Raw genomic sequence first — 23,209 nt, 5'->3', positions numbered from 1 at the left:
GCTCTGGCGAAGTGTTATTTTGTCTTCAAAAGTTTTACATTCCCCATTCGCTTTAATGAAAACGTAATCGTTTTGCCATCAACACGCGCAGTTTAAGGCTACTTCCGTGACTTCACAAGTTTGGGTTAGCCGAAGGCGTGCGTAGCCTACTGTTTAGTTAAATAAATAAATAAATAAATAAATAAATAAATAAATAAATAATGCGCTTGTCTATGGAGGATACAAACGTGAAGCATGTCGTGGTCCATATGTGTTGACAGACTAGGCTACTATCCCGACACCGTTTCAAGAGTCTCAGTTTAAACAGCCAATAATCCTTATCCGGGACGGTCCCCATTTCTTTAATTTATTTTCGCTCTCTGTAAACTTGTGACGTTGTTTCAGTTCGTTGGTCTACAGCGATTGCTACACTTCCTAGCTTGCTGTTATCTACCCACTTTACCTTTGTAACACAGCCATACAACGAAATAATCCGGAAGAGTAGACATACGCGGTGCTACGCTGCCTTTCCCATTAAAAACCTGGTGAACAGAAATGGATTTGGTTAAGAACATTGCTTTGAGGTGCTCACCAACAGGGTGGCCTGGCTTCGCGCTATTCTTTGTTTCTGCGGTGTGTGTCATTGCGCTTGTCATTTTCTGCCTGTATGTACAATATATTCACATGAAATATGATCATATACCCGGACCTCCCAGAGACAGGTAAACTCACCTCTCTGTATATTATTTTAAATACTATAGTAGCGATCCGAAAAGTCTACTGCAATTATATCTCTAATGTTACAAGTCATTTTTATTCACGCATCATGCATTTATGTATGTATTTATTTTTAATGTGTATGACATTGCCTAACTGAAACAACGGTACGACTGTAACTATCATTTAAATGAGCAGGTGTAACTTAAGAACAGACTATTTGTGGCAAATGGATGTGTGGCTCGTCGCTTTACCTGCCTGTGAAATTAAAACGTTCAGAAACAACAGGGGAGAGCGGGGCAAAACCTGACGCGGGGTAAAATGTAACACGGCCCCTTTATGTAGGCTAGATGTATTGAGCTTGAACGACGTGTTTCAGGTTAAACACGCTGCATTAGCCAGTTACATTTCTGTCCAGCGAGAGAATTTAATAAATATTTCTGGAGATATTACCAAAAGTCTGTTGTACGTGTATTGTGTGTGTGTGTGTGTAGCCAAGGAATAAAAAATGTATGTAGGCCTAATCGTAAACAGTCGTTTAGTGACTAACTCTCAGATCGCATAGTTTTGATAAGCATATGGGCCTACTAGTTGGCTGGGATTGCTAGCCGGGCCAAAGTGTAGTTAAGTGTAGTTGAATTTCCTAACTTTTAAAGTTATGTTTGTTTGGTGTAGGCTACCCCGCGCCGCATTAGTTTTTACCCCAACTTCGGCATAAAAAGTAACATTTCTCTCTCGATCGGTACATTCGGTCAGATTGCTAGTGAATGGTATGACCCAGCAATTTCATTGTGGTGTGTAATCATAGCCAAGGGATGTAGGTTGTTTGTATTAAAAATGATTAATCTATCCCCAGTAATATTTTCAGAATTGTGCCAAATATGAAAACCGTTAGTTATTTCCCCACTCTTCCCTTGGCACTAGGTTGAAAATTAATGTTATAGTAGCCTCAATACTATAAGCTATAATAACCCATTTAAATCTTGAAAAAAACGTTATCGATTGATTTGACTAATCGCTTTTGTGAACCTCTTGTAGTTTTCTGTTTGGGCACATATTCACTCTGCTGAAAGTGATGCGCGACGATAGACTTGTGCACGATAAGTTCTTGGAATGGTGAGTAACACTCCTGAACAACTCACAACTCAATATAGAACACGCTACATGAATCATGTCACCCTTACGAAAAAATAACGTGTTCAAAAACCACGTGTCCAGAAAGTATATGTGAACACCCAACATGTGAAGAGTAGGCTATAAAAATAATCGCACTTTTAAAATGAGAGCATTAAAAGGTAACCTATGGTATTTCAAGACACGTTTAATTTGTAGTTCACATTTGAAAAAATCTGCCACATTACGAAATTCCATGTCACATTTTTTTTATGTTTTATTTTTACACATGGATATTTTCATTCACATGTGAAAAAGCCAATCACTTGAAAATGTATAGTTCACTTGACCTTTTCTTTCCAGATGTGAATATTTGAATTCCCATATGAAAATGTTAAATGAATATAATGTGAAATTGTGATTTTCACATATGAGAAGGCAAATTTCACGTTAGTTTTTTTGTAAAGGACGGAGTGTAGCACAGTGGGTAAGGAACTGGGCTTGTAACCGAAAGGTCGCAGGTTTGATTCCCGGGTAAGGACACTGCCGTTGTACCCTTGAGCAAGGTACTTAACCTGCATTGCTTCAGTATATATCCAGCTGTATAAATGGATACAATGTAAAAATGCTATGTAAAAAAGTTGTGTAAGTCGCTCTGGATAAGAGCGTCTGCTAAATGCCTGTAATGTAATGTAATGTAAAGGATGTATTCAACAGGTTAGAGGTAATGAAATGTTGTTATCCTCACAGGACTAGGCAGGAATTCTGGGCCCTCTGAAAGAACAATGCACTGGGCCTGTTAGTGAACGTGAAGCATACTGCAAATAATTCAACCCCCTGCCCCCACCCCTGACTTTCAGCCCCTAAAATTATTACCACCTTTCCCCCCCTTACAATGGTGCTGGTTACCCCAATTTTGCCATTCTTTGCTTGTGAAAAATCTGGAATCTGCTTCCTGGAGTTTTGAATGTTTCACTATGACAGCTGGAAATAGCTGAGAAACCTGTCATACCAGTCCTATGCCAACTGTTAAGCTCATCTTTATGGCAGCACCCTTGCACTTTAAAAAAGATGGTTTTACAGTACTGTGGCATTCTGTATATAACCAGGTTGCCTTGTTCAGATACACAGTCCCTTAAAATGGAGACCTGACCAAGAGGGCAGCATTTCATCCACTGCCTGACTTTCCAACAAAAGTCCCAAACTCAGCAGAATTTACTGTATTATTATGGGGCTTTCTTGTGTGGAGTGGGGTAGTGGAAAATATTTTGAGGTAGGATTTCTTCATTTTGGTGATAATAACAAACTGTTCTTCAGTTTGTTATTATCTGTCTTGTTCCTGTCATGCTTTATAAGTGTTGGGATTCTTTGCCTTCACACTTATTACCTCCCTTTCTTTATCAGGTATTGCACTTTAACTGAAGTTTAATTAATTCTTTTTAGTATAACTCTGGTGTTTACGGTGTCTAACCCGTAAATTTTGTTGGTCATTTCAGGTGAGCTAAAAACACACCAGTTAAGATGATTGTAAAGGTAAATCTGAATGGCTTCAAAATACATTGTATGGGGTTATTACTGTATGTATTAAGCATCAGCAACAGTATGAGAAATCAGTTGCAGAGTAATATCAACTTATATCAGTCTAAACACTTCCAATGACTAGTAAATGTTTTAGGCTCATTGCATATGTCCCATAGTTTGAGGCAAATTAGACTATTCTGTCCTTCTAAAACAGAGAATCGTTGTCCCTGTTATCAACAGAGATTTGTAATAACAATGCTGAAGTTGGCTCTTGCTTTGCAGCACTTGATTCAAAATTGCCAGTTCACCTAAAATCGGTTGTTATATGATTGTATGCTTTCTCGGTCTTGAACAATGGTGGTAATGTGACAAAATTTTTATTTATATTTTAATTTAGGCTACGTTCACTTTGCATGCAGTTTAAAGGCTGTAGTATGGAAATATCAGATTCTCAAGTGTCATGCACAATTTTATTCTCCTCAAAATCTGTGCTATCTACCCCTGTGGTTGGTAATGGTAGTGAACTTAGCGTAATTTAGCAGTTGTTGCTAACTAAAAATTACAGTGGCAGCCATTACACTGTGCAGAGGGACAAAATAACCATGTTCACGTGACTTGTCACGTTAGCCATTTCAAGAAAAACCGTGGGCTGTGGATAAAGTGCCGTTTAGAGAAAGCAGTTTCCTTTCTAGTTCTTTTACAGTTTGTGGTGGTCAGTTTTGTAAGGAGTTGAGGGGAAGGTGGGGTGGAGGTGCACACCCGACCACACCCATACAATCCTGAGGTTTTTTCAATACCAATTTTATGTCTGACTTGAAATATGTGTTACTGACATTTCTTTGAATTGGTATTTGGTGGATGTGTTGTGGATACATCCCTCTGGGATAATGTATGGTGAAATTAACTATTTTCGTCCCTTAACAAATACTTTAATTACTTGGCCAGTTCGAGCATTAGTCTATAAACAATACACAGAGATATCTTTGTTATTTATTACAATTGCCAGTTTTCCAACGGAGAGATATAATAACTTTAATGTTATCTTGGTAGGAGTGCTATCACTAACTGTTTGCTGGTGTAGCCAAAGTACATGCCTGATAGTTGCAGGCTCCAATCCCATGTGGGAAACTGCCCCATGTGGGGAAGGGTCTGGAAGCCACGGATCCTAAATGGCCAGGGTAAACAGCCAACTACAATAAATGGATAATGTTTAAAATGTAATCACCCGTGGTGAGAACAAATGGTTAAAAATAATAATAATCTTATTTTTTGCCAGGGCTGAAACGTATGGGCCTGTTGTTCGGATTAACTCCTTACATACTGTGGTGTTACTTGTCACAAGTCCAGAAGCCACCAAGGTAAACTCAGATGTCATTCCTCTTTTCTCTGGTGCCAGAAACCAAGGACTAGCCTGCGACAAATGTGAAGGCACTTTCCTCTTTCATGACAGTGCGTCCGGGCACATAGCGATGTCCATATAGAAATAGTTTTGTTGAGAACGATGTGGAAGAACTTGACTGGCCTGCACAGAGCCCTGACCTCAACCCCATCCAACACCTTTGGTATCAGTTGGAAGGCCAACTGTGAGCCAGGCCTAATCACCCAATCAGTGCCCAACCTCACTAATGCTCTTGGAACGCAAATCCCTGCAGCAATGCTCCAACATCTAGTATAAAGCCTTCCCAGAAAAGTGGAGGTCATTATAGCAGCAAATGCATATAATTTTGGATCAGATATTGGATGTTAGGTGTCCACATACTTTTGGCCATGTAGTGGGCTCCACAACATTTGGGACAAAGACATATTTTTCCTGATTTTACTCTGCACTCCACAATTCTAGATTTGTAATCAAATAGTACACATGTGGTTAAAAGTACAGATTCCCAGCTTCTACTAAAGGGTATTTTTTATACATTTGGGTTTCACCATGTAAAAATGACAGCACTTTTTATAAACAGCTCCCCCCCCCCCTGCCATTTCAGGGCATCATAATGTTTGGGACAGCTGGTTTCACAGGTGTTTATGATTAGTGTGGCGTGTTCAGTTGCTTCCTTGGTGTAATTGTAAGAGAGCTTTCAGTATCTAGCCTTGAATCTAGGAGTCTGTTATTGGGATTTGTGTGCATATTGTGTGCAGTTCTGGGGACCGTACTACAAGAAAGATATAGAGGCGCTGGAAAAGGTCCAAAGACAGGGCAACCAGATTGGTTCCGGGTATAAAAGGTAAGTGTTGTAAGGAAAGGCTTGAGATGCTTGGACTTCTAAAGCTTAGGAAACGGAGACTTAGGGGAGATTTTATTGAGGCTTTTAAATCCATTAAAGGGTTTAACAAAGTGAACTACAGGAAATTATTCAAGTTGAGTTCCGTTAGCAGAACGAGGGTGCATAAATGGAAACTGGCAAAGGGTAAATTTCACATAGACATTAGGAAATATTTTTTCACACAGAGAGTGGCCAATATGTAGAATAGCTTGCCTGGACATATAGTGGAGGCAGAAACATTGGGGGTATTCAAGGCCCGGCTTGATCCAGTGTTAGATACTATCTAGCTTTAAGGTAAACTAAGCATTAAGGACAGTTTAGTGGTAGGAATAGACGAGCAGTGTTGGACTGAATGGCCTGTTCTCGTCTTACGTTATGTTATGTTTATGTTATGTTAATTGACTGTTTGGAACATTACTAAGAAGAAAGAAGGCACTGGTGAGCTCAGTAATCGCAAAAAGGCCCAGTAGGCTAAGGAAAACCCCTGCAGTTGATGACTGAAGAATTCTCACCATGAGATAAAGCCCCCAAACAACGATCAGAAACACTATTCAGGAGGCGGATGTGGATTTGTCTGTGACTACTATCCGCAGATGACTTCACAGACAGAACTACAGAGGCTACACTCCAAGAGGCAAACTACTAGTTTGTTGCACAAACAGGATGGTCAGGTTGCAGTTTGCTAAGGAGTATCTAAAAGCGCATTCAGAGTTCTGGAAAAAGGTCTTGTGGACAGATGAGATCAAGATTTATCAGAGTGATGGCAAGAGACCCTTCCCCGCATCTGTGAAACATGGAGATGGGGGTGTTATGGTTTGAGCATGCATGGCTGCTTCAGATACTGGCTAACTTGCCTTCCTGGATGATGTAACTGCTGACAGCAGCAGCAGAATTACTGTACAGAAGAATCTTATCTGCTCAAGTTCAACCAAGTTCAACCAAATACCTCTAAACTCATGGGTGGAGCTTCATCCTACAAGACAATGATCCCAAACGTACTATTAAAGCATCATAGTTTTTTTTCCCCCAGTTTTTTATCAAAGCCAAAAATTGGTACATTTTTGACTGGCTAAGTCAGTCACCCGATCTGTATCCAAATTAACATGCATTTAATATGCTGAACAGAAAACCTAAGCCAACTAGCCCCCAAAACAAGCTGGAGCTGAAAATGGCTATAGCACAAATCTGGCAGAGCCTCATCAGTGATTATACTCAGAACCTGGTGATGTATATGCATCACAGACTTAAAGCAGTGTTGCTGTTTGTGTTTGTCTCTTGTTCGCAATCGGTTGTTAGAGGTTCACTCGCTGGAGACACGGCTTTTGGTGGAGAGATTGCAACGTGCAGCTGTAAATTTTCCATCATTTCGGGAACTCTTTTATGAGCTTGGAAGCAGTCACTTTGATTGTTGAAGTGTAGTCAGAAACTGTACTTCCCTGTTCTTCTTTCCTGGAAGCATATCTGTTGCATGGCTTCGGCCATGGGGGGGAATGGGGCGAACCAGGGCAGGGAAAAAAGTGGGAGAGTGTTCTAAATCAGTGGGAAAGCGAGATAGAGCTGATGCTTTGTTGGAAAAGGAGGGAAACAGGATTTTGAAAATGGCCATGGCATGGAGGAACATAGAGTTATTCTCAAACTGAAAGACCAGGTTGGGGTAGGGTTTAAAGCACTGAATCTTTTGAAAGTGGCGGTGTGTTGGTGAAGGGCTAGATGCTCGGATTCTCCCTAATGGGGCGATACTAGTGATTTGTAAAAGTGTGGATCAACTAGGAAAAATAAAGAGAATTGGGAAGATAGGAGGGAAAAAAGTGGAAGTAGTAATTCCAGAAAAGAAAAATGTGGTAAAAGGTGTTATCTATGGAGTTTGTGCTGACATCACAGAGAGAAAAATTAAGGAAAATATTAAGGGAGGGGAAGTAAATGATGTGAAGAAGGTGGAAATCCCAATGCCCCAGTTTTGATAGCCTTTGATGGAAATGTACTCTCAGCAAGGGTGTTCATAGGATGCCTATCTTTTCAAGTTAGGGTTTATCAAAGACCCCCACTACGTTGTTTTAAATGCCAAAGATATGGGCATATGGCTGTGCCGTGCAGTGGAAACAGACGGTGTGCAAAATGCGGACGCACCAAGTTGACAACTTTGTCAACCGGTTGAAAATAGGACGATAAATTTAAAACGCATATTTCTCCAAAAATACAGAACGGACATATTTAATACTTTACTCATTGTGTTTCTTCAATGCCTCTTGTGCAAATAGCACATAAAACCGAGAAAGTGTGAACCATGGTACTCCTTTAAGGATTCTGTGCAGGCAGGGGCAAATACCACTCCAGGCCAAGATAAGATGAGCTATGAACTGCTTAAACATTTAGATGATATTGTGTTAGAAGAAATTCTTGTTCTTTTTAATTATATCTGGGAGGTAGGTAAATTACCAACAAAATGGAAACATGCAGTAGTTGGTCCAATTTTGAAACCAGGAAAAGACCCATCCTGTCCATCGTCTTATCGACGTATAGAATTAATATCTGTTCTGTGCAAGGTAATGGAAAGAATGGTCACAAATAGACTAGTTTATTTTTTTGAAACTAATGATTTTTTTGTGTCCTATCAAAATGGGTTCAGAATTGGAAGAAACACTATGGATTCCATTGCAGTTTTAGACCAGGATATTAGAAAAGCTATTATTAATAAGGAAGCTGTAATTGGGGTATTCTTGGACTCTATGTAAACTCCGTGATGCAGGTATTAATGGCAAGATGTTTTGTTGGATAAATGATTTCCTCAATCATAGGTCAATTCAAGTGAGAGTTGGGGGAGTTTTATCTGAAGCTGTTGAAGATCATTGAAAATGGTACACCTCAAGGTGCAGTCATTAGTCCAGTCCTCTTCAATGTAATGATAAATGACATATTTAAAAAAGTCCATCAAAGTTTTTGGAAGTCTTTATTTGCGGATGATGGTGCCATCTGGAGGAGAGGGAAAAATGTCATTTTTTCTGTCAAGTTCAAAAGGCCTTGGACCAGTTTTAGATTATGGGTGTGTTGTGTTTGGGTCAGCTGCTAAATCTATCCTTAGTAAACTGGACTGGGTCAAGGCATAGGCCCTAAGAATTTGCTGAGGGGCTTTTAGAATGACACCTGTTCCGGCTTTACTGGTTGAAATGGGGGAATCTCCTTTAAGAACCAGGAGAAATGAACTGGGGCTCCATTATTGGGTAAAAGTAAGTAGCCAAAAATGTAGCTCTGCAGCAAGATGTTGGAGGATTCTTGGGAGTTTATAGGTAAGGAGAAGAAGTCAGACTTCCTTCTGACTTCTTCATAAAACAGCTTGCAGTTAACATTGGACTTGAGTTATCAATGGGCCTGGCAGTGTGCTGGTCACCTGTTCCGCCATGGCTGTTGCCAGAACCTGAGGTAGACTTTTCCGTATAAGATCGAGTTAAGAAGGAGGTTGGAGATCCTGTGACAAAATCATGTGTCAGTCTTCACTACAGAGCAGGTGGCAATTTTGTGGGCGCTCGGGTGAGTGGAGGAAGTTAGGCCAGGAAAAGTCATTGTATGTTGAGATTCTTCTGCAGCACTAATGGCACTGAAAGTTGGGAAAGGTTGGGCCAGACCAGACCTAATATTATAAATATTGATTATGCTAAATCGAGTATCTAAGTTGGGGAATACTGTTGGGTTTTTCTGGGTCCCAGCTCATGTAGGAATACAGGGGAATGAGGAAGCTGATATGATAGCAAAAAGAGCCGTCAACAGGAAGGATTTAGATCTGGAAGTACTGTATGGAAGGGCCGAATGTAAGAGCTTAATTCGTTGAGGAATAGCAAAGTTATGGCAAAAAGAATGGGAGGAGGGAAACAAAGGCAGGTTTTATTTTTCAATACAACCAACACCGAATCTCACGTCAAATGTGAGAATGAGCAGGAGGGACAATGTGGAAATAACTAGGCTGAGATTGGGTCATTGTGCATTAAAACATGGGCTGGCACTGGTTGGTAAACACCTGGATGGAAAATACATCTGTGGAGAGGCAGAAACTGTGAAGCATGTTTTGATGGAATGCACCAACTATCACGCAGAGAGAAGACTCATGCAAGCAGAACTGTCAGAAATTGGAGTTACAGATTATTCATTGAAGTCCATTCTTGCCATGGATCACTGTGATACTCCAAAGACTGTATTTAAATTTCTCTATCGCACTGGTCTCTACATAAGGATCTAGCTTCTTCAATGGAGCTCTATGATTGATCTGTGGAGGGCAGCATTACGCTCTTTAGTGTACAGCCTGCTGGAAGCTATTAGAAGACATGTTACAATACTAAATACGAAATATGACTACTGTCATTTCCGTAACATTAATACATCCAAAACAATATTGTACCCTGAAATGGGGAGGCTATGTATACACAGTGCTGCAATTTCTACATGGTGAAACCAAAGTGTATGAAAGTACCCTTAAATAAAATCTGAGAATGTGCAGTGATTAAAGTTTTACTGTCCCCACTAAAAAGTCTTGAGTGCATGATTTTGTCCCTAGGCCATCAACTGAATAGCCCTGCTCAATATTATAGATTTCAGTTAGGGCTAAGCACATTTACAGGAAGAGCTGTTCATTTGGCACCACATATTGTTTGACTTGGAACCCCTTTCATGGTTCACTCTGTGTACTGTCTTTTGCCACAGTTAACTGAGATTACCATGACAATTGGCAAGCATCTTGTTCTGGTAATATTGTATTTCAAATTTAATGCTTATTAAGTGCAGAGTACAGACATGACATTATAGCAGCAGTATTTAAGCTTGTAGGGCTTTAGTGCAATAGACCACTGTAGAATAATTATAAATCTTCAACAAAAACAATGAAAAAGTGTTTGACAGAATACTACGGTGCTGACACAGCTCAGGGCGTTGTTGTGTTAACAAAGATTTAGGGGCACAGAACATGGCAAAAGCCTTGCTGAAATGATTTTAAAGAGTAGACACATCATAATGTGTGAAATGTATAATATGTTTGAACAACTAAAATTGTATATATAACACTGGCTGAGCAAATGCCCAGTGCAGTCAAAACAGTGAATATCCATTATGAGAAAGAAACATTCATAGAAGTTGCAGAGAATCTATTACAACCCTGATTGGGAGGTTTAATGTTACAACTGTACTGATGGCTCTACTGATCTCTGCTCATCTCATGCTGAGTTATGACTGAAATGAGTCATGCACACATTTTTGTGATGAGTAAATTGTTTTACCCATTTTTGCTGTTGGAAACAGGAGCCTTTATTTCCAGTCTCCTCTTTCTGTATAACTGCAGGAGATTCTGATGTCTTCAAAGTATCCTAAGGATCCGCATTTCTACAAACGCCTTTTTAACCTGTTTGGAACAAGGTAATTTTCAAATGGTCTATATATTTGCACACTTACAGACACAGAACATGTTATACACACAGAGCAGGATATTCTAAGCAATTAGCTAAGCTTTTAGGCTTTTAACTCATGACTCAGACAGACTTTAAATAATATTTATACTAGGGGGAATGTATGAGATGTGTATTCAGAACGATCAAACGGTCAAATCAACAAAGCCAGGTTCACACCATAAAACTTTGAATGGTTTATTCTGTGTTTCCTCCTTATCTTCTTCTTTCATTATCCTACTGATCACATCATTGTCAATGCTGTTACTCTTCCCTTTGGTTGCTCTCTACTGTACATCAACCAAGAACAACACCTGTTCACAGTAGCCAACTTCAGGACACGGGTCAAAAAAGTGCCCACATGATGCTATTTCAGCCAGTGAAATGTGTTATTTTCTTGCTTGCTTCCATTATTTTACATTGTGGTTATGTTGATAAAAGCAGAAGTTGTATTCTTTATAAATGAAAATCACCTTCTGTGCTATTACCCCATCAATATGTTTAGCTAGTTGATCTGGGCCCGTGTATGATAGACCACCTAACAGGACCACCTGTCAGATGTATTGTCAGGAAGTAAGTTAACACCTGCAGTACACAACTAATGCTGTGGCCCTGCTCCAGACTGCCACAGTGTTATATGCATGTTATAATTACATTACTGATTCTTATAGATAACATTATTGTATGCATTAGATAATTACCAGAAATGTCACCTTAACTTACTGTACATTCTGCTGACTTTTCAGTGACAGTCCACAGATTTTATCAGAAACAATGACTGGTTTTAAGATAACCACCTGCATTCTTCTCTTATTCTGTGTACATGTTTGGTAAACAATACAGTCAACTCTTGAAAGGTATTCTGTAGTTACTTTATTCATTAGTTGAACATTATTTTAAAAACTTGGAATGAGTCCAAGTTGCAATTTAACATTCAAGGAATTAGGGGTCAAAGCACTACAAGTGCTGTAACCCTATTGTTTTTTCTTTCTTTTTTTCTTGGCTTGACCTATAATACATTTAGCTCATAAGGCTTGCCAAACATGACAGGCATGTTTGGATGGATGGATAAAATATAATACAAATGCCAAAATGTAGACATTTTCAAAAATGAGCCTCATGCCCTGTCTTTATACGAGTTACACAATTGGCACCAAGGCCCGTTTCCACACATTTGCCTCAAAGACCCATAACATAATAATTTTTCGGAAAACACTTAAAATGCTATTTCTTATACAAACATTAACCGATTTTGACTAAATGTGGCATACAGCATCCATAGACTTACCTCTGTACAACTTAGATTTAACGTTTCTTGTTATGTCCAAGGATGGATGAATTTGTCCAAGGATGGTGTGAATTTCAAATGGCTAATAAATTTAAGGTGGTTTGAGCAAATATCACACTTGTTGGTGGGAATAATGACACTCTGGACACAACTTAAGAAATGACATATTGGCTTGAGGGGCCCAACAGATATTAATATTTTTAAGTGTTGCCATTAATCCCCATTTTGTCTCAGAGATCTCAAATTAACCGTAGTAATGCTCCAAGTGATTATCTACAAGCACGTGACCCCGGGGTGCAAGCCATCTTGGATTGTCTGCCATTGTCCCTTCCATTTAAATGCAGTTGTTATTATAATCCAGTTCTGAGTGCTGTCCTCTTACAATATTGATCATTGACTTGCTTTCTTCCTTAATATGTTTGCATATTAATTTACTTCTAGTATAACAGAAAATAGGTTTAGCTTTTTCAGGTATTATTCTGATTTTTTTTCTGGTATGCATTCTACGTACGTTTTTTAAAATGATCTTGTTCACTTTAAATTTATTTGTCATTTGTAATCATAAACATAATCATAATCATAATTATAATTTCCTGTAGATTTCTAGGAACTGGATTGGTTACAGACTCAGATCATGACCATTGGTACAGACAACGTCGGACAATGGACCCTGCATTCAGTAACTCGTAAGCTATGCATTCATCTTCCTTGAGATAGTCATCTATTTTTAAAATTTATCGTTTTCCAAAAATATGTGTTTTTGAATAGAGCCAGATTTAATTTTGGATTGAGTTAGTCCCTATAAATTCTATGGAAGGTAGTGAATGACACTAGATAATAATAAGTGAAACATACATTATTCCAGGCTGTTTCTAGCTATGTAGTTCATCAGCTTCTTGAGTTGCTGCTGTATTAGTTCCTCCTATGAAATCACCACACACGGGCTAGCAGTAATCATCAATGAGGGATACTACTCTCTTCCAATTAGCACTAGCTACTAGTGTGTAATGTGCTACTGTGTGGCCTGTAAAATAGTGGTTTGAGGGCAAGTGCATTGGAGGAGTGGCTTCACTTGATCTGCACTGCTCCTTGTGGGTGTGGGTGTGGATGGCGCAGTGGCAACTCAAGATTCTCAACAACAGTATGCTGTGTATTCCTGATTGCTGTCCATTTATGCTTTGGGTTGTTTACTGGTCGGATCTAAGCAAATGTGCTGAACTTGAACAGGAACACCACTTACATTTATAGCTGTATTGAAGTATTTTGGAAAAATGAAATCCTAGAGGAGGCGCTGTATTGGGCAAGCAGGTTGATGCTGTATTAACAGGTACCTGCGTGGGCTGACACACACCTTCAATGAGAGAGCCGATTACCTGATGGAGAAGCTGGAGGAGAAGGCGGAGAGCAAAACCCCCGTGCTCATGCATCACATGATCAACTGCATCACACTGGACATCATCGCCAAGGTCTCCTGCACCTCTCTGCTGTGGTTTCTGTGATTTGAACCTTGCATCAGTCCTGGGGTCTGTAGTCCTGCTGGGTGTCCAGCTCTATATACTGTGGGTTTCTGACTCCCCAAACTGGAGATTGGGATCCCTGGGGGGCCTTCTAATGGAAATAATATTTACTGGGCCAGGGTATACCACAGTCACCTAAATAGTAAGCTGGCACTCCAGTTTATCTTGGCTGAATCACCACACCCAATTGTGAATGCCCACCTAGATAGTTCTGGCCTCTTTTGTGCTATGCAGGCCAAACAATATAAATATTTCTTGCTATGTTGCTATACACAATATGTTGTGATTAAATACTTTTTCAAGACATTGCAACACTTACATATAAGCTGGAGATATTGAAATAGTTTCTGCTTTCTAATATTCAAAAACTGCCACCGCACACTGCAAAAACTCATCAGTCTTCTCTGTAAAATAATTTTATTTAAGCCCGCATACTACTGCTCAGGTGCACTAAACAGAAAGACAAGGTGTGCAGCCATTTTGATCTTGTTCAGGCCTTCATCTGCTCGGTTTCGATTCATTGCTGGCTGTGAACCTGCAGAATATCTTGGATCAAATTTTTTCAGTGACACCAACTACACTTCTAAACGTATTATAGATATATTCATATACAAACCCTTTTTATTCAATGACTGCCTGATGTCTGTGACCCATAGACATCACCAGGTGCTGGGTATCATTCCTGGTCTACCAGGCCTGTACTGCAGCCATCTTCATTTCCTGTTTGTTATTGCATTTTGCCTTATGATAGATAAAAATACATCATATATATATATATATATTTTTTTATTTTTTATTGATTTTTTTTATTCATGTCCTTGGATATATAATGATCAGTGTAATTTATTACACATTTATATATGACATCCTTTTTTGACATACTTCCTATGCATGTTAATGAGCCACTGAATTTACTATGTGACTGTTAGATAAAGCTGTCAACCCATTTTACTGATGTGTTTCTTGGGCTACAGGGTGGTCATTTTGGGGGGAGGCTGAGGATTTAATTGTTTGGTAACCCTTTCTGCAAACCACTAGCACCTGCAGATGTGTTTGGTGATCTGTCACATTAGCTGAATAGCTGACCAGCATGAGTTAAATTATACTGTGGCCCTCAAGGATAATATTTCAGTATCATTTGCAGGCTCTGTTTTCCTCCAAGGACCAGGGTCACGTTTCTCTGCCGGCATTTTGTCCATCCAACACCACCATTGAGTAGCCATCCATTGTGACAAATTTGATAAGGATTTAACATCTTGCTTTACTTACAGGTGGCTTTTGGGATGGAATTGGATTTACTTGACACTACCCAGTCCCCCTTCATCAATGCCATATCCTTATGTTTGAAAGGAATGGTTACCGTTATAAGAAACCCTTTCTTTGAGGTAAGCACTGGCATTTAGTTCACTGGAATGGTAAGAGCTGACAACTGGCCATGCTACTTGTCTTTTCACATGCATTATTAACTCCAGCTGTGTCCCTGGAACTGGAAGTTCATAAAAGAAGTGAAGCAGGCTACAAAGCTACTCCGAAAGACAGGGGCAGATTGCATCGCAGAGCGGAAGAGGGCAATCCAAAATGGGGAAGAAGTGCCCAAAGACATCCTCACCCAAATCCTCAAATGTGCTGGTACACTCTCCCCCTACTTACACACAGCTAGCTATCTGATGAATTTCAAAGCTTGTGGTTAAATGTAACTTAGGGGCAAAATTCCTAGATTGTCTCAGTGGAAGGTTGATCATCATCCCCTATTTTAACATCTAAATCAAATGAATAAATAGTAACTTTTGTATATAGATCACTGAGTGTTGCTAAATGTCTGCAGGCCTTCTGACAGAATTGTTAAATTGACAACAGTAAGTAAAATATCCGTGTGTGTGTGTGTGTGTGCGAAATAGATGTGTAACTGCTTTTTCTATAGTAGTTTTTTTTTCTATTTGATGTTTTGATATTTGATATAATACAAAATAAAGAGTGTTTAATCTTGACAGCGGAGGAAAAGGATGAGGACCATGAGCAGATGCTGGACAACTTTGTAACATTTTTCATTGCTGGTGAGACATCATCCACATTGTTTATTCAGATTTTTCAAATAATGCAAACCAAACATGAGAACCTTTCCGCAACTGAAACCCCTTCAAAATGCATGTTTCTTTTTAAAAAACCAGGACAAGAAACGACAGCCAATCAAATTGCTTTTACTTTAATGGAACTCGGGAGAGCACCAGAAATAGTAGCAAAGTAAGAGAAGAAACCTTGTTTTTTTCAGAGACTTCTTCTGAAATGCTTTGATAAATTCTGAAAGGCTTTGGAAAAAGCACATTCTCCTTTTCTCAGGCTGAGGAAAGAGGTGGATGACATCATTGGGTCAAAGCAGGAGATTGAGTATGAAGATCTTGGGAAGTTGACCTACTTGTCTCAGGTACCATCAGGAGATTACTGCTGCACATTGACAGACTTCACACAATGCACGTGCACACACACCACTAGATATTATGAAGGGCAAAGAACTCTTTGTGTAACATACACTGTCAGAAACACCAGGATTTTAGTCACATGCTTAAAATTTGAGTTGTAATTTTGATCAGTCTTACTAAATGTTTTGGTGGTGATAGGTGCTTTAGAATCTTCATTAGAAACAGGACCCTTGTTGATTTAGTTTTTAATCATTCTGAATATGTATGCAGTTTTTGTAACAGTCAGTCAGTGGAATTCTAAACTGCAGATTTGACAGACATAAATGGCAAACTCCAAAATTAGATAGCATACTCCTTATTGATAATGTTCCACTGAAACTATAACAGATACGGGGCGACATAGCTCAGGAGGTAAGACTGATTGTCTGGCAGTCGGAGGGTTGCCAGTTCAAACCCCGCCCTGGGCATGTCGAAGTGTCCTTGAGCAAGACACCTAACCCCTAACTGCTCTGGCGAATGAGAGGCATCAATTGTAAAGTGCTTTGGATAAAAGCGCTATATAAATGCAGTCCATTTACCATTTACTATGTTTTGTCAGTTTAGCAGCTTGATATTTCCTGACATCAGTGGAATAAATAGCATTTCTGATTAGATTTGAAAAGATAATAACTTTCTACTATTTCACTACCAAAGACAGATAGAAATGAAATATAACAAAGCCATGTTTATCTGTTCTATTTTAGGAAATATGTAATTTCTCATAGGAAAAAATGCATTGGATAGATGACATTTTCTTGTAGGCATCTACACAGTAAACTGGAGCTAATGTCACGATAGACAGAAAGGGATACCAAATAGAAATATTACATTACATTACATTCATTTAGCAGACGCTTTTATCCAAAGCGACGTACAAAAAGTGCATTTTCATGATCGTAGACAACTGCTGAACACGGGTTCAGTAAGGTACAATTACTTATTTTGTAAAGCTATTTCTAGCCGAGAACAAAGAACACTATCCTGGTCTAACATCTGCAAAGCCAAACTAGGCAGAAGAATAAGCTAGAGTATTAGGACAAATACAATTTACCAAGAAGTGCAGGGATGGGGCAACATGTAACAAGTGACAGGAAAAAGGGTTTTTTTTAATTATTTTTTTATTTATTTATTTTTTTTAATATATATATACACAGCGTGGTGGTGGTTATTCTAGGTATAGTCTGAAGAGATGAGTCTTCAGGCCACGGCGGAAGATGGATAGTGAGGGGGAGGTTCGGAGAGGGACGGGGAGTTTGTTCCACCACTGGGGAGCTAGGGTGGAGAAGCTCTGTGATCCCTTTGGGCGGGTGGGAGGGGTTGCAAGACGCCCTGCTGCCGCAGAGCGGAGTGGTCGAGCAGGCACATAGAATTGAGTCATGTCCTGCAAGTAGATGGGGGCTGTCCTGTTGGCGGCAGTGTAGGCAAGGGTCAGGGCTTTGAATCGGATCCTGGCAGCGACCGGTAGCCAGTGAAGTGATCGCAGCAGAGGAGTGACGTGGGAGAATTTGGGGAGGTTGTAGATGAGTCGGGCAGCGGCATTCTGAATCATCTGTAGTGGCTGTAAGGCACAAGCTGGCAGGTTTGCAAGGAGAGAGTTGCAGTAATCAAGGCGAGAGGTCACCGTAGCCTGGACGAGCAGCTGGGTGGAGTGTGTCGTCAGGTATGGTCGAATCCTCCTGATGTTGTATAGGAGGAATCTGCAGGACCGTGATGTTGCCTTGATGTGCTCCTTGAGGTCCAGATGGTCATCCAGGACCACCCCCAGGCTCTTTGCAGAGTGAGAGGCAGTCACTGTGGTGCCATCAACCGTGATTGAGAGTTCACGAAAATATCCCTCTTCTTTCTCCGAAGGGGAGTAAAAACATTTTTTTGGTAAATTATACACGATAATTCCTGATGTAGAATTGCCTGTTGGAAAGCACATGTGGCATCCTGTGTTACAGGCATTCTCTTGGTCTGCCTTGGGACAGGAAGTGAGGGTGGGGTCCTGTTAGTGGACTCTAAGGCAGAATCAGGGTTGGTAAATGACCTTCCCTCTTGCACAGGTCTTAAAGGAGTCTCTCAGGCTGTATCCTCCCGCTCCTGGCACATCTAGATGGGTGGCTGAAGACATCATCTTTGATGGAATCCACATTCCAGGCAACGTGGTCATTTTTGTATGTGCAGTTTATTTTGTCTTGTAAAATCAGTCATTTACTGAGTCTTTGATTTGTTCATATAGTTTTAGATTGCTGAAATTTACACGCTAATTTGATTTGCTAATTAGCGAATTGTGTGTTTCTGATTCACCTAACAAACCACAATTTATATTATAACAAAATAAGGTATGACTAGAATGATATCCTATATCACACAGTTATACCTAGGCCTATATAATTATTAAAAAGGAAATCCAAAGAAAGAAAGAGGATATCTAAAGGGGTGAGGGGAGTCGAGGTGCACTCTGAAGAGCAGAGTCTTCAGTCTTTGACATGTTTGAGTCTGGGTGGATATAAATCTGCCGACCAGCATCATTCTGGATGAACTGCAGAGGTCTGATGTTGGAAGCAGGGAGGCCAGCAAGGAAGGAGTACCAATAGTGTAGACAGGAGGTGATCACCTGGACTAAGAGCTGGGTTGAGTAGGTGATGAGAAAGGGCCTAATTTTATAGGTGCTATACAGGAAGAATCTGCACGCCCGACAAACTGCCATGATCTTCTCAGAGATGGACAGTTTGTGGTCCAGTTCCACTACAAGTTTCCTAGCAGGGGTTGCCTCCAAATTCTGTGATTAGTTGGAACACATCTACAGCTTACTAGTTTGTAATGCTGATATGTTGTTTGTTCTATACCTCAGATTATGTGACTGGCTGGTATATTTCTTGGATTCTGTGATTGGTTAATATGCCTTTTGAGTCTGATTTGTTGGTCTGTGTCTCTGGTTGGATGTTTTTTTTTGCAGTGTCTCAGGCTGTTTGTATGATGTTGGATTTGGATTTTGCAGGTCAGCTCTTATGTGAGTGGAAGGTTGGACAGATTCTTCAGTGATCCACTGAAGTTTGATCCGGACAGATTCCATCCTAATGCTGCAAAGTAAGTTGCCGAGTCTGAGTCTCTGATTAATAGGACCAGTGTAGGGGAGTGATTGGTGGTCAGTCTGCCAAATGATAATCAGTATGTATTCAATTCATATTTCAATGTTTTTTTGGCTCCAGTGAGTGAATATTTAAATGATTTAACCCTGACTCCCCTGGACACACACTAGAGGTTGGCGATATGACGATATTAGATTGTGAACGATTAAAATGTCTCCACGATCTGCCTTTCCAGACAGATCGGGAGTATCGGTCTACAGTGAAACTGTACATTCTATCAGTTGCACTGACAACGCTCATACAAGGCATCCAGCATTTTCTCTAAAAATCACACTATTCGCTAGTCCCTGTTGCGCCTCCCCTAACAGACACACCAATAAACCAATGATAGCAAACAACAGTACGTAGCGTCTTGGGTTTATTTTCCTCCCCCTTTTTTATTTGACAACATAGCGGCCTGGCTGACACCACGGAGGAGCTGGTCCCTAAAAAAATTTGACGTTTGTGATTTGGAACTGGTTTGGGCGCAAAACACCGTTATTTGCTAAATTTGCACAGAAAATGTTCGCACATCGGATGGCCACGATGAACCTTTTTAATCACCTCAAGAGAAAGCATTGTCGAATGTTAATAGTTTGCAGAATTGCACTTGATTAAAATCTGGTACTTTGGCCCAAATGGTCTCTGTTATTCTTTTTCTTTTAGGTTTTCATTTCCTTGAAGGGCAATATTTTCTTAAATAGGGATATTAGTTTGATTGCACTGTTCATTAACTTGCAAAATTGTCTTAAATACCAACATGAAAAAGAATCGTGATCATATTGTGGATCGTGATCATGCCTGAAAAAAATTGTGATATGATATTTTTGTCATATCGCCCACCCCTAACACACACACACACACACACACACACACGGACACACCTAAGTATTAAATGCTGTTTTACTGATAAATATTCATCATTCACGTGGTTTCACCTGACTCTCCGTCGAGTCGTAAGCTAACCATGCAGCTGTAACAGAGGTAGTTTTTTATGTACCCCATCGTCTCTTCCCAATAAATATTTATGAGAACAATGTATGTCCATTTTAAGAGAAATTGGATGATGCATTAGGGTTGTTATCTGGATCCCTTATAATTGCATATGATGAGTGTGTTGTATAAGTGGCCAGGAGAACTGATGAAATCTCTCTCTCTAGGCCGTATTTCTGCTACTTTCCCTTTGCCCTGGGCCCTCGGTCCTGCTTGGGCCAGAACTTTTCACAGGTGAGGGAGCCCCCTTACAAATACACACAAACCACACACTCGCAGTATACTCTAGGGTACTTATACTTCAGACATTGTGTACTGCAAACAGACACACATACGTAGTGTGTGCTGTGTGTGGGGGGACGGGGTTTGAACATACATGTATGTGTACACATGCAGCTGCCTTTAACACTACAATAAAATTCTGCCTTTTATGATCTACAACTTTTATGTGGCTCATATGTACCTCATTTCAGTCACAGTGCTGAGCTGTCTTTGAAATGCATCAGAATACATTACGTACTAGAGAATGTTCTCTTCACAGATAGAGGCAAGAATTCTGATGGCAAAACTGATTCAGAGGTTTGAATTGGAGCTCATCCCTGGACAGTCTTTTGAGATCCAAGATACTGGAAGTCTGAGGCCCCGGGGGGGTGTGGTCTGCACTGTCAGATCTCGCAGCCATGCTCGTGACTGACTGCATCGTCCGGAGGGAGATATTTACCACGTTTTCATCCAGGTTGCGCTGAAGACTACCAATTAGATTCTCTGCTTTACTTTAATTAATTAATCCTCACATCTACATAACTGAATTAAGAAAGTACTGTAATTTATATTAAAAGTACAGATTGTACAAAGGATGATTTTGTCCCCAATGCTTTTCACTAATCTTTGACATTTTAATCTCATAAATACTGCAGTGGGGCTTAATGGTGTTCATTTGGAACTATGATTTGCATTCTCTGACTGTTAACGAACAATTCACTGAATGTGTTTAAAATGGCAAAGGGAAGATAGACATGTTTTAGCATCAAAATGTAGTCATATTAGATTACAACTGTCAAATTGTACAATTTTCTGGAATAAAATATTTAAAACTGGTTCTCTTTTGTAATTTCATTGTACAGAAAACAGCAGTGAAATGAGCTGTGAAGGTTTGTGGTGAAATATTAATTCAGCTGTTTAGTGTGGCTGGATATAGCTAGTGCTTGGATTGTTTGCTGATGTTCACGCACCACGTTGTATGCTTCAGTGATAGGATCTGTTGGAAATGTTAATCTCTTGCTAAATACATTAATATTTGATTGGAAAAGAGCAGATAAATTTAAGGCCCCAGCGAGGATCGAACTCACGAACCCCTGGTTTACAAGACCAGTGGTCTAACCACTGCGCCTGGGCTGGGGAACAATAGTTTACTTCAGTTTACTTGCACACATTTTCTGCATGAATTTACAGTCGCGGTCTTACTGAATGACTGGTGGGTTACTCTGCAGCCAGTGCACCTGGGGGTAATCATAAGGTGGTATCGGCCGATGTCCGGGACCTGCCACACCTCTTATGAATACCACACCCAGGTAGCTGCTGGCCACATACTGGACCGTGTAACCTGACATTCCGCTGGTGGTAGGGCACCCACACCAGGAGCCTGTGGTTGAGAAAGTGCTCTGGTGTGGGAGCCCGGTTGTAGATCAGGTGGTTGGTACCACAGCTTCAGGTCACTCCACAGCCTCTGCTATTCTCACAGTAAACCTGCAATCGTCTTCTGGTCTGCCAACGGTATGTCTTGCCTTGTCACTGTGGGGATTGAGCCAGAGGATCAGCTGAAGCAGGCAGGACGGCACAGGGAGTGATCACAGGCAGGACAGCACAGGGACTGATTACAGTGCTGGTGGGAGCAGGTGCAAGACCAGCTGCAGCAGATCCACTCTGATAGTACAGGGCATATGTAGACTGTGACACACACACATATACATGCACGAACACACACACACAAGCACTGTCAGTTGAAAAATAATCCAGGTGGACTGGAAACAGGAGTAAGGAGTAAAAAGGCATACAAATACAATCACACAAAAGACAGCAGCTAAAGTCATTTCATAATATGTCACAATGGCTTCAATTATTATATATAAATGAATCAATATATGATCCAAAGATTAATTGCATTTAATACTAAACTATGTAATTAAATCATGTGTGCTCCAACAAACTGAGCAGACTTCTTAGCCAATTCAAGTTTTGGCATTGCAGCAGCATTACATGTACCACCAGGTCAAGCTTTTACAAACTGGGAGAGAATGATGTGAGAATATGGAGAAATAAATTTAATTTTTTTTTTTAATCCCGAAATGATTCAAGTGCATCATATGTGAATTTATGGTTCCCAAAATCAACTGTGAATTAACTGTAAAAATAAGAACCAGGACCAGAGCAAAAAATATAAAATGGCAATTTACAATTTAATAGTTCCAATTGTCCTGCACACGCAGACCAAGGAACTCCAACAACGTGATTAACATCTCCAATAGACGTAGTCAGTTAGATCAAGATCAGGCTAGTTTGTCATTATCACATGGTATCTCTTTTGTCCCACCTAAAAAACTAATCCAAATTCACTACTAGAGTGGAACTGTGCTTATTTTGAGATGTAAAACTCATGCATGTTCAAAACTACTGTTTACAGTTTGTGTGTTTTTAGAGCAATTTACAATCCACATATGATTATGACCTACTTACTGCTGCCATATTATTGTAGCTGAGTTTGTGCTGAAAACAGAGATATGAAACACTTTGGAATCACTGCATATAAAGTTGATGAAATTTACACAAAT

At 40.0% G+C, this 23,209-nt stretch overlaps 1 protein-coding gene across 1 annotated transcript; it reads left to right on the top strand.

Annotated features, from left to right (window-relative positions):
- Nucleotides 1-225: 225 nt before the first annotated feature.
- Nucleotides 226-21,479, top strand: LOC118230144 (cholesterol 24-hydroxylase-like). Its single transcript, XM_035422954.1, has 15 exons — nucleotides 226-701; nucleotides 1,735-1,812; nucleotides 4,607-4,688; nucleotides 10,912-10,985; nucleotides 12,902-12,988; nucleotides 13,630-13,768; nucleotides 15,091-15,204; nucleotides 15,292-15,448; nucleotides 15,811-15,873; nucleotides 15,988-16,060; nucleotides 16,157-16,241; nucleotides 18,321-18,431; nucleotides 19,259-19,347; nucleotides 20,549-20,615; nucleotides 20,923-21,479. The coding sequence occupies exons 1-15, from the start codon at nucleotides 535-537 to the stop codon at nucleotides 21,073-21,075; spliced, it is 1,539 nt and encodes a 512-aa protein (XP_035278845.1). The 5' UTR covers nucleotides 226-534; the 3' UTR covers nucleotides 21,076-21,479.
- The last annotated feature ends 1,730 nt before the right edge of the window (nucleotides 21,480-23,209 follow it).

The sequence above is a fragment of the Anguilla anguilla genome, chromosome 6 (genome assembly GCF_013347855.1).
Source record: "Anguilla anguilla isolate fAngAng1 chromosome 6, fAngAng1.pri, whole genome shotgun sequence".
NCBI lineage: Eukaryota > Metazoa > Chordata > Actinopteri > Anguilliformes > Anguillidae > Anguilla > Anguilla anguilla.
The sequence above is the reverse complement of the archived record's forward strand: the minus strand, read 5'-3'. Positions and strand labels throughout refer to the sequence as shown.

Excerpts from the sequence above, each read along its gene's own strand:
- LOC118230144 (XM_035422954.1), top strand. The coding sequence starts at position 535 with ATGGATTTGGTTAAGAACATTGCTTTGAGGTGCTCACCAACAGGGTGG. Across the intron at positions 15,449-15,810 it reads CCAAATCCTCAAATGTGCTG|CGGAGGAAAAGGATGAGGAC; the intron begins GTACACTCTCCC and ends TAATCTTGACAG. Across the intron at positions 16,061-16,156 it reads GCACCAGAAATAGTAGCAAA|GCTGAGGAAAGAGGTGGATG; the intron begins GTAAGAGAAGAA and ends TCCTTTTCTCAG.